Below are 12,250 nucleotides of genomic sequence, written 5' to 3'. Positions count from 1 at the left end.
CACCGAGGACTGAGGCCTTCATTATGTGTGGACTTACGCCGTGAATCACCGATGACACGGCGTCCGTGACCTGGCTGGGTGCGCTGGGGTTGCTCATGGCTCTGCAGTGGAGGGTCGCTGCTGTGGAGGCACTGGGAAACTGGTTCGGTCTGACGTCTGGCTTTAGCCCTTCTCTTTCTCGCTGGGACTCAGACAGCTTTTGGGCAGCATAACCTGGAGACGAGGGAAGAAATCGAGGGGTTAGTTTTACGACTTGGAACCGACGTGGGTGAATAACCGGGAAGAATGAGGGGGAAAACGTCCAGCACACCGAGGATCTGGGATTAAACATTTGGTGTATTTTTACATTAAACCCCGTCGGCCTTGAAGCCTAAACCTTCAATTTCGAGACCATTGAAGTAGAAATGTAGTCATAGAAATGTAATATACAGACTTTGAAGGTCAGATAGCGAACAGTCAAATCATATGACTGCAGTTTAAACTATCCGGTGATTTATTTTCTGAAGACGAGTCTCGGGGTAAAAAGTCTTGTATGTGAACTGGATAGAATTCTAGTTTACGCCTGGCAGCTCATCGAGTGTCTGCTGCCATCTGTGGAATTTGAACAGGATTAATTAACACAGCTTTGTTCAGATTTTAAGTTATGTTGTTGCTGCTTTTACTCCCTGTGAAGAGTTCAAGATTTTTTGGAAGTACTTCAAGTACTTTTGACTCCCTTGGATGACAGATGGTGAAACATAATGGCCTGAACCAAATGATACATCATAAAAAAAAAAAAAAAATACGACAAACAATTGCAGAAGTGGCAGACAAGTTAACGACATTTAAACATAAACAGGTTTTAAAACTTCTTTTTTTTTTTTTTTCTATTTTAGTGAATGTTGATTTTAGGTCCTGCAGCACTTCCCATCCAAGGTCATTAACCATTAGGGCCAGATAAGAGCAAGATAACACAATGCTTCTGTGCAGAGGACCCTTTGATAAGCGGCGGCATGCGGCTCAGTCGGTCCCGAGTCTTCGTTTTAACTCAACTCGGAGCAAAGGCAAGTTACAGAACCCTCAAAAATCCCAAGTTCTCCATGAATTCGCAAAAACATGAGTGGATGTTTTGACCACAGAAACTCATTCAATCAATAACCATTTGTGCGATATCAGTTTAAGCACATTTCATTTGGGTTATATTTGTGACTTGGACGCAGACCAGGTCACATTTCATGGCCAGTTCATGCAGAAAAAAATATCAAATAGGAATTTCATTGTGTCTGTTATTCGGGCAGGAGGAGGGACTCAAAAAAAAAAACCTTTGACCAGAGTGAAAAAGATAAACAAAGAGACCACGAAATACTACAACACACACAGGTCTTGAAACACTTGATCTAATAATCGATCTGCTGACTGGAATAAGTTAGGTTTTTTTTACACTATTATTGTAACTATAGAGTGTTTTTGGCTTTGGAACAAGTTCGATTATGTACTTCTAATTTCTGAAATGGACGACATGGTGAAATAAACTGAAAAGAAATGCTGATGCAACCAACATCAACAATTTAATGAGTAGAAAGATGAAATGGAGTCAAGTATGTATTTCTGAACTTGTTTTTTTTCCCTTCTGGATGGACACATTTAAGTGTCCAGAAATCTCAAAATACCTCAATAGCAACATTTGTGACCAATAAAGACACTTTTTTTGGTTTTCAGCCAGGAGCACACAAAGGCCGTCTCTTGGTGAGTTTCCACTGTGGCAGCTTGAAATCATGTCGTGCCAAAGTCGTGCTGGCCGTCTGAAAGCCGCTATCAAAGAAACGATAAGGCTTCCCAACGACTGGCACAATCATATCAAAGACCTTGTTGACAGCAAGAGAGCTCTCATAGAGGTTGGTAGAATTACAACCAATGACAGCAGATGGAATTAAAAGCATGTTGGAGCCGGACAGTGAGGGCTTGTGTTCGGGTGTGGATCAAATACAGACTAAAAGCCCTGAAAACTGAGACACTGGGCAGACCGCTCACCCATAGATGACAACAAAGATAGCCACCACACTGGGTTTTCAATAAATACAAAGTTTGGTAAGTTTCAGTCCACGAAGTAATGGCGATTAAAAAAAAAAAAAAAGGTAAGCTTAGGTGTGCTTAAAGATCACTTTCTCAGGAAACTTAGACTCCACCTCCGTGGATAAAGCTACACAGGGATAAAGTTACAGAACCCTGGGATCCCGGGAGAAAACTATGAGAGCCAGCTTATCTACCTTGGGGCAAGTCTGTAATAATACCGTTAGGATAACAATAATGATCAGAAAAAGAAAACAATAACACCCACTTCAATTGTCTTTCTATAGGAAGACGGAAAAAAAAAAAAAAAAAAGCACTTCGCCTGTAATGATTTGAAGGTTTTTCAGTCTGACGGCAGGTTGAGTCGGTCTGTCCGAGCGCTGATATAAAGGAACTGCTCGTCCCTTGTGTAACAAGTAAAATGACTAAAAAAGGAGATTGATAAGTGCCGGCGGTGCACAAAAAGGCAAGGACAAGATACTCCGTGTCTCCTGGAAGAAATTCATCACATCTTTCCAAAGTTACTCATACATCTTGGAAAGAGTTCCTCAAATGCAACAATGGTGGGGGGTTTTTTTCTCCCAAATTTTTAAATAATATTCCATGCTGGATTTAGTCACTGCCACAAATGTGGAACGCACACATTGGGAAAACAAGCCTTGAGGGAGGAAGTCCGCGTGAAAACAGGAAGAAGGTCGCTGCTGCATAGACATGCCTCCGAGGAGGAGCTGCAAACTTAATACTGTGCACTGAATTTAATTTAATACTCGAAAGCCCGAAAGATCCGAGAGAGAGAGAGAGAGAGAGAGACAGAGAGAGAGAGAGATCGCTGACACAATGTAAGGAACACGATGCTACACTGTGAGAGGACTTAAAGTAAACGCCACATACTGCAACAGCCAACCCTGACAGAACTGATCTTTTTAGGTATCCTTGAAAGAAATTTAAGTACTTTTGAAATCTGTGAGGTCCATCAGTTATTATCGCTATGGGTTTGATATGAGCAAGTTTCAATGTTTTTGAATTTGGTATTGTTTAATTGCGCTGACCTTTACGATGCATGACGCCCTCAGTCATTGGAAAAGTGCAACTGTGCCAAATTTAAAAGGCCTCAAACTACACAGCAGTACGACGGGAGTGGCTCCCCGCTGATATGCAGGCAGGAGACATCTTGGATGGGTCACCACTCGCACTCAGCCGCCACTATGGTCCAGTTAAAGACACCAATTAACCCGGTATCGGTGTCTTTATCTTTTTAGACCATGGCGGGAGTCCGAAAGCAAACCTGGAACAATCTTACAACCAGGAGTCTGCAACCCTGAAACGAAGCGACAGAATACAAATACTTCATTATTGCCTTTTAGAAAAGTTCAAAAATATCTATATTTCACTCTTTAGTTTTCCTGTCTTACTAACATCGAGATCGAGTTCAACACAGCACACAGAAGAGAAAGTATTTCACAAATGAGAGACATAATAGCTAAAGAGTGAAAATGAAAAATATCTGAAAAGGGAAAAAGACCAGTGAAAAAATTGACATACATACAAGACGTTAACAAAACATCCTGTGATTTGTTTGTTTTTTTTTTTTTTTTTTAAGTTGAGGGCTGTGTTACTATAACAATGGTATTGTGTGTTTGGTATTGGCGTATTGTTAAATAGACATTTAAAACAAGATAAATATAGATATAAATGAAACAGAGAGCCAATGAAAACAAAAGAGGAAGGAAGTGGAACTGTGATCTGATGAAATCCTTTCTTGATACTTTGAGTAAATCTTACAGACTCTACTTTGTTTAACTTGGATAAAGAAAAAGCTTTTACTTTCCGGCCTCTACTGAGGACACTTTTACTATTGATTTATTTTATTTAGGTTTTCGCTGCTACTCAAAAACTAAACTTCCTTTATTTATTAGGCCCATAACTTTCTTCATATTTGAAGTTCCAGATGTAAATATTTTTAAAATGCAATGTTTCGAGGGGAAATATCACCCCTCCCTGCTCATCTAAACCACAGCCGTAGCCGGATTAGGAAGATCGATTGAATGTTATATTTATCCGAGATCATGTCTCGTGGAAGAAGGTCGGCGCTTCCCCGCATGACTTCAGTTCGTTTAAATTACAGTGATGGACGATGTGCATTCAGTGGCCCTGATGAAGTGATATTGATATTTTGTACTTTTCCGTGGTTGAAAAAGCCCCACTCGTGTCAGTGTTGTGTCATTTTGTTCGACGCGTCACTCACACATTATTTGTGTGAGGCAACTTCTCATGTTTGATAAGCTTATTTTTCCTTTAAGATAAGCGTGATGACAGCTAAGATTTTTTGCAACTTAATATCAGCGACTCGGTGGTGAGCTCAGCATCCGCAGCTTCGAGGTGGTGACGGAATTGAGTACAGTCACAGACTCCCACAAACACCGAGTGTTAAAAGTAACTTCTAAATAAAGTCTGAAGCGTCCAACCTGAACACCATTTTACTGTGATGTCATGTGACTTGATCTGTAAAAGAAAAACTGTCAAAAGTCTTTGATATGTTCTCGCGGGACATGAACGCGAAGACGCGAGGCCGACTACGAAGGGACAGAAGGGAACGAGTCCGACTTGAACTCGTGACCCCGAGGCGACATACTTCGTAAAACCGGCAATTTGTCAAGATGCTCCCGTCAAGCTCGGCTTCTACCAGGGCTGCAGGTTTGGCACCAGAGTGTCGACCGGGGCAAGCCGATGTAATAAATTTCTATCGGAAAGGCATAATTAAAGAAAGATTTCATCGAATGCGAAAACTGCAAAGACTAGGAATAGCAGCTTGATCACAGCGTCGAAACCTCAGGAGTCGCATCGGCCTGTACTTACGAACGCAGGACAATGACAGGGAAGAATGATTAAGGTTTCATTAAAGAACAGAGTTTATCAAGAGAGAGATGGAGCCGTTCATTTGGCTGTTGGAGGGACCATTTCTTTCACGAAGCACTCACTGATCGAGTTGCTGTTGTAGCGACAAGTGACAATGAAATTATCTGCAGACGTAAGGATTTTTAAAAAAAATCTGAATCTTTAGAATAAAATTAAGTTGTACAAATTATACAACTGCGACCTATTTAAGAGATAAATGAGTTTAACAGCATAAACAGTAGAAAAGAAGTGACTTGAAGAAAGGTGGGCTGCACAGACAGTAGTTAAAAAAGAGAAAACTTCAAATGAAATGAAAATTTTGTCAATTCTGAATCGGCTGCAGCTTTAGGAGTCTTAAAAGTATCTCAATTTAGAATAACAAAACCTGAAAAGCATATCATGTGGTACAAATGAACCCAAATGCAATGAAAGTTGCTTTTCAAAAGTTTTTTTCTTGTGCAACTTGTACACTTGACTGCTTCGACTCCAGTTTTCCCTCAAAGCAGCTGAAGTATGACAAACAGGCGAAATAAAGTCAAGTTTAAACAAAAGCCACATCAAAAGCAACTGTTCTCATCACCTGATTTAAGACTGCACGATACAAAGAATGAATTAAACAGATGGTAAAATGACATTAACAGGCAGTAAAAAAAAACTGTGACAAAAAAGTTAACTTCAACACTAAACAGCAGGTCAAAGAGCAGGAAAAAAAAACAGATAAATGTACTGTACCTTTGTGTGCTTACTGCAGAGAAGCCACCGCAGACATTGTAGTGCAATTCTGAACTCTGCCGTGGAGAGAGACCCGGAGCTGGTCAGAGTGCAGGCAGAGAGCAAACAAGAGGGAGAAGAGAGAGAGAGATAGGGAGACAAAAGGAGCCGGGGGTTAGAGATGTGGAGCGTCTCGTCCTGGTCACTCGCCGTGGACGAGTGCTCTCTCAGGCCAACACGCACCGACTGATAACGGCAAGCCTTCCTCCGCCGGATTATGTTTCCTCCTCCTGCCTGCTGACAAGTGGCCATGTGACTCCAGGGCCCATTCAACACTGAGTCAGAGGCTGCTTCTCACACACACACACACACACACACACACACACACACACACACACACACACACACACACACACACACACACACACACACACACACACACACACACACACACACACACACACACACACACACACACACACACACACACACACACACACACACACACACACACACACACACACACGTACGTCTGTGTGGGTCTGACACACATGCACACACACACACACACACACACAAACCTCACCCTGAAACTGGAAACTCAACCCCGCAGATCGATATCTGTCTTTATCAAACAACCACAGGGGGATGTGTGCGTGGAATCGTTTTTAACATTCTTGTAGCTTTGACCTTTAATAGCTTGATTTTTAAACTTTACACTGACACTCTCGAAACGGTGCCCGTTTGCTCTTCGGGCCGCCACAGCGGAGGTCCGAGGGATTAAGTCCTTAAGGATCGTGCACATTTTAATATTTGTGCTTCACATAAACTGCGCTGTGAGAAACCGTTGCTAATTGCACACCGTGAAACTATGTGGCGGCTTCATTTGACGTTGATATGAAAAAAGATTTTCAGATAAGAAGCGTTGAAAATATAGATAGCACGGTTCTTAGGAAAAGAAAAAAAAAACTGTTGACATTTGCAAATAGTGATGAATTGATTTTCAAGAGAACGCATAGAATGTAGTTCTGGAAAAAGGTTGGACTACTAATGAGTCAAGATAGACAAAAATAGATGCTTTATGGGTTTGTTTGGGTTTTTTTTTTTTTTTCAATCACATGAAGTTTCCACACAGCATTTCTCATGAGGAATCACTGGATCTATTCTCAAAAATATCTATGACAGTCCATGGGAGTGACATGAAGTCATGTGGCGACACAAAGCCAAGAGGTGAGCAGCTGGCAAAAAAAAAAAAAAAAAGGGCTCCAACAACTGAAGTCCAGGGCAACATGAAAGGAAACACAACAACGGCCCATAGAAGCCCAGGATAATACATACAGGTGAAACATGCAGGGAAGCGAATTCTGTCTCATATTGGAGAATGCAAGACAGGTAGTGAGCGCAACACATTATTCTTGTTCTTCATGAGGTAAGAAATTAATTATTACAAAGCGAAATGTTAATTTGGTGATTTAGTGGCGCCTTGAGTGACCTTTTTGTACCCTGTGGTTAACTGATTGTTTTTCTGTAACTGCGCCAGGGCGATATTGACTTACGGAGTCGTGTCTCCAGCGTGACTGTGACGGGATTTCTTTGAGACCCAATAACACACTGCAAATATCTTTTATGTCACCTTATTGTGACTTCAGAACTGCCATCGGCTGACACCTAAAGTTACGTTACTGCCCTGTCACCGGCCATATTAACCAGCAACTATCCCATCACGATCAGTGTATTAGCCCCTTTTGTAATTCAAAACCTCTCCATTACGACCCTTCCATCATTCATCCATCATTAATTCCACTTAATCCGGGTCGTGGGGGGGGCTTGGCTCAATCCCGGTTGACTATGGAAATAAATGCAGTCCACCGTCACAGTAGCCCTACTTCTCCCCTGCAAATACCACATTCCTACTGTATATTTACCCCCTTTGTTAGCTCAGGATCCCCCTTAACTGCCCAGTCATCACCCTTTACTTACCACAGAAGTGAACCTGTTGTAAACCTGTAATTACAGTTTAGTAGCCCAAATGGTCCCCAGTTGTTTGACCAACAATAGCCCCTTGTGACCCCGTCATTGCCCTGCCCTGGCCCGGATGTTGCCCTAAAACTAGCCTGCCGTGACCCTGTCTTATCACCTTGTTGGCCTCGAACCTTTTTAGTCATCCTTGTTTTAAGACCCAGAGGTCGACATGAAGGTATTTCATCACCACCACCCCAGTGTCACAGTCATGATCCAGAAGTTTAGCCCGTTTTGACCCCCACCTAGCCCCAAGTGACCAAAAGGCAAGCCAGTTGCTGGACCGCCACCGTTACCTCCTCATGACCCAGATATCACACAACCAATGAGCTAAAGTCATAAAAGCCGTCGGATTAATTGTGTTTTGCAGCTAACAAAGAACAATCCTGTGATCTAAACAAGTTGCTTACCCGTTCGCCAAATAATCAAGCACGGCATTCCACACCAGCTTATACGAGCCTAAGGGCTAAAGAAATACCCAACCCCAGGAGGACCGTGTGTGTGTGTGTGTGTCTAAGCGTGAGATATTAATGTTTGTCTCCAGGGAGGTTGGTTCCCTGCAAAGTCACATGCATGTCTTGCATGTAAAAAAAAAAAAAAAAACACCCAAAAAAAAAAACACCACCACGCATTTAAAGTCACAAGCAGCTAAAAGTGAAGTCCACTTCAAAGGGCAGGGCTTTCTGCAAGCCCCCTGTAGTGTGCCGATAATAGCATTATCCACTGCAGTCGGGTACAGTAAATTAAAAAAAAAAAAAGAGCGACTTCATACGTGCAAAAACAATTAGCAACCTTTCACAAACCAAGACCAAAATGCGTTCAGCTTATTTCGCAGTCTAGCCTGAGAAGAGAATAGAAACACTGTTTTCCTTTTATTTTCTGCTTTGTGGCTTTTAAGTTGTCATGCTTCACACCGAATGAAGGTTTTTAGTTGGAATGTTTACATCTGAACTTCATTCTTGGGTTACCCTTCAAAACATATTTTCCTATTTTCGAGTCACAAAACTAACATTTCATAAGATGTTAGATCCACACCTGCTCTCAGTTAATCCGGCGCTTAATCGGAACAGATCATAACATTCTGGCCATTCTTCTCCCCGCTTTCCGCAATCATTCCATCAATTCCAAGACTGCCGGGCCATTATCAAAGGTATGAAGACACATTGAAATAGTGCAGCTAAGAACTTATGTTCACTTACGAGGGGGGACGTCACAGCTGCCCATTAGAAGTCAAAACTGCGCAAGGCCGCACAATCGAGACCGTCCAAAACTGACCGACACTCACCAGAACGGCGCTCTGTGCTCTCGCTTGACCAAATCTCCCTGTGGGGGTCTCGCAATGCAAAGACCGAGGTCGATGTAGCCGTACACCTCTGACAGCTGCCCCGTCTCCGGAGCTCTGTGGAGATTTGGCGTTCTGTTGATAGCCGCCGTCTCTTTAGCCTGAAATAGCTCGGCAGTTTCCAAGTCGCCCCGCCACGTCCTGAGCCGCTCGACATGCAGACGTCGCTACCTTCCCGACGACACCCTTCACCGGCCACCGGCCACGCTAACTTCACTCAGGAGTTGGCCGAGTCCGGCACTTTGAGCGTCACGCCGCTTTTTTTATATGGACACAAGTGGCTGGAAGAGGTCCAGCCTGGACGCTAACAGCTGCGCTCAGCTGGGTCCGTGTCCATCTTTATATCTCGCTCTTTGTCCCGTCAGAGACTCCATGGAGCAGGAGGGCTAAAGCAGCACCTGTCTTTTTGGGTGAGAAGGGATTTCGGAGGCACCCCACCGGTGACATAACGCCCGCTCGCTTTCTCCTCCTCCAGAAAGGAAACGGCAATCACCGCTCAAACATTTATGCACTTTGAAAAGCTTTGAGGAGACCGTGGACGTTCTGTAACACTCTAAACTGGAGACGCGTGAGCGACCAATACGATGATATGACATTCAAAAAGGAGCAGCACGTTCAAGCTGGCTTCTTCCACATTTCCCAGGTTTCTGCTTCACATTGGGCCCTTGTTTTAAATGTCAGCAGAAAACAATGAAACAATGTACAGTCAGTTGTCCTCGGCTGAGTGCTGCAACTTAATCAGAGCTGTTTTTTTTACTGAAGGTAAAACTGATGAGTTGCAATGTGCCAACAAGAACAGGACAAACTGTAAAAAGAGAAGAAAAAAAAAAAGGCAGTCACTGTGTTTACAATCTTGATCAGAATCAAAAATACTTCATGTAAACACATCAGTAGATTCCGACGGGGTCGCTTTGTAAAGAACTATGCTTCATGAAAACCTGTTGTTTTTTTTGTTTTGTTTTTTTTAATCAGAGAAGAATCCATAAACAGTTTTGTTCCAATCACGTCTCCGTTGGAGTGAAATTACCTTTAAAGCACATGTCTGTGAGTCAACATGACGATTCACACGAGCCGTTTTGAGAAAAATGGTGACGTCAAAGCACATCTGGTCAATTCAGAAGAGAACAAATATGACCAGAGTATAATGGACAGATGTAGAAAAAAAAAAATACAAATAAAAATAAATTTCCTGTTGTCATACCGAAGGATCGGTATGACACATTGTTTGCCTTTCCTTTTAATATCTTGTCGTTTTCACATGTGGAATAGCATAGTGCGTCTGTGTCTCTGTGCCAGAGACGGAATATCATGATAGTTTTGATTCTGTAGAGCTCTTTGTATTTTATTTTCTCTTGTAATGAAAAACAAGAACTTTCACCAAATCAGATAAAGACTCCTCTGCTTTTTGTTTTCAAATGATGTACACACAGAAAGCAATTCAACATACACAACTTACAAAGCTATTGGTGTCAAAAATATGTTTTTGTGAACTCACCAATCTAGTATTTGCTGCTATAAATGTGGAAATGAGTAACTTTTTTTATACAGCTTGTTTTACTTTCAACATGGTGAAACGGTGATCTAAATCGAGCCAATTATATAACTAATCTTTACAAGTCATTGCAACCTAGTCTTTTTTTTTTTAATTAACTGAATTGCACTTACACCATTATACTTCTGACAGTCTTCTCAGTTTTTGTTTTTTCTCCCCAAAATGATCAAATTCTAAAGTCGATGTGTCCTAAAACCCTTTAACCGGCACTGAGACGACACTAATTCCACGGTGCTTTGCAAAAACGCCATGACACCGAAGGCATCACTTAGACGGAAAGGCGTACGCGACAGTGCAACATTATGAAACGGGATGAGTGAGTCATTCCATTTCCACTGCACAATCACACCTTTTCATGAGCATCAGAGGCCGGTCCTTGTCCGGGTCCAGCAGTGCGAGGGCGTGACTGCCTCTTGTGAAAACTGCATCCAACACTGCTCAGGTTGCACCAGCTGGTGAAGCCATGTTCTCACAGGAAAAAAAGAAAAAGGGTAATTTCGAAGCTCTCTGACCACTTATAATAACTGTATTTACTTTCTACAGACTCAGACTGGGGGGGGAAAAAAATATCCGCTGGCTCCCAGAACCAAAACAAAAGCCAGAAAATCTCATACGACAGTCAAGTACAAATCAGCCATGTATTCATTTCCTGGGAAACATTGTGACGTGGTTACATTTGTAGTGCAGACGACACCACAGCCTGGAAAACGGCAAAGATTGGCTCAAATAAAGTGAGCGGAGAGGATGCCCCGCCGGGTCTGGATTAGATTATCCAAAGGTCTAGAGACAGTGTGCAATGATGGCAGCACAAGCTATGTACATTCCATGGTGCACGGCCAAAGCCTTTAATAGGAATTAAATTTAACTTAGCGGCATAGAGAATACAGACAACATGGTTACAGATAGTAAACAAGGCTAAACTAATAATGTCAAGGTTAAGATGGGAGGGTTTTCTTTTTTTTTTTTTTGGAGCTGTATGTGTTTATAGACAAAATAGCAACTGTGTTTATCTGCACAAGGGAAGGTAAAATAAACACAAAGTGCTTCCCCTAAAAAAAAAAAAAAAATGCTTATTATCTGCCTCTTTTCCTTCCTTCTCTTCTGCATGACCAAGCGATTTACAACAGGAATGTGGAGAGTCTCTGTTCGACTGTTTGGGCTTTTTTTTCTTCCTTTTTCTTTCCCCTTTTTTTTTTTTGCCTGCGAAGCAAAACCAACTGCTCTCGTCACAAATCAGTTCACAATAAGTATGTTTGACATATTTTCACTGAGGCGAAGGGAAAACAAATAACAGCCGAGACGCTGATTACACAGATAAGATGGAGCTATCTGATGTGTTCAAGCACCAGGCTGAATTAGACGACGAAAGAAAGCCGTGCTGCTCTGGAACGATCGAAACAATTGACATCATTCACGAGCAAAAAAAAAAAAGACGTGTAGTATTTATTTATAGAACCGGGATTGTGCAAGGTACGAAATAATGAAGCGGTTTGTTTCACTTGGATTTAATCGGATCAAGGAAACAGAAATAGTTCCACTCAAAGTCTCAGGTTTGCATCAAAGGGGAACTATCTCCTTAGATAACCTTGGAGGTGATACTGCTGAGTCAGCAGGCGAGACACATCCTTCCTCTACACCGCCTCAAGGCCAAACCCTGACGTCCATCGGCCGCGTAAACTACA

General features: G+C 42.3%; 1 protein-coding gene across 5 annotated transcripts in view; it reads right to left on the bottom strand.

Annotated features, from left to right (window-relative positions):
* The window catches only part of slc4a2b (solute carrier family 4 member 2b), a 29,882-nt gene extending 20,751 nt beyond the window's left edge, over positions 1-9,131 (bottom strand). For all 5 annotated transcript variants that reach the window (XM_080515190.1, XM_080515191.1, XM_080515192.1 and 2 more), the window contains exons 1-3: positions 8,960-9,131; positions 5,677-5,755; positions 38-213 (exon numbers count right to left, since the gene is read on the bottom strand). In XM_080515190.1, coding sequence (XP_080371316.1) covers positions 38-97 — 60 coding nt within the window. In that variant the 5' untranslated portion in view covers positions 98-213; positions 5,677-5,755; positions 8,960-9,131. The remainder of the gene's footprint in view (positions 1-37; positions 214-5,676; positions 5,756-8,959) is intronic.
* Positions 9,132-12,250: the final 3,119 nt, after the last annotated feature.

Source organism: Blennius ocellaris (assembly GCF_963422515.1).
Source record: "Blennius ocellaris genome assembly, chromosome: 19".
Taxonomy (NCBI): Eukaryota; Metazoa; Chordata; class Actinopteri; order Blenniiformes; family Blenniidae; genus Blennius; species Blennius ocellaris.
The sequence above is the reverse complement of the archived record's forward strand: the minus strand, read 5'-3'. Positions and strand labels throughout refer to the sequence as shown.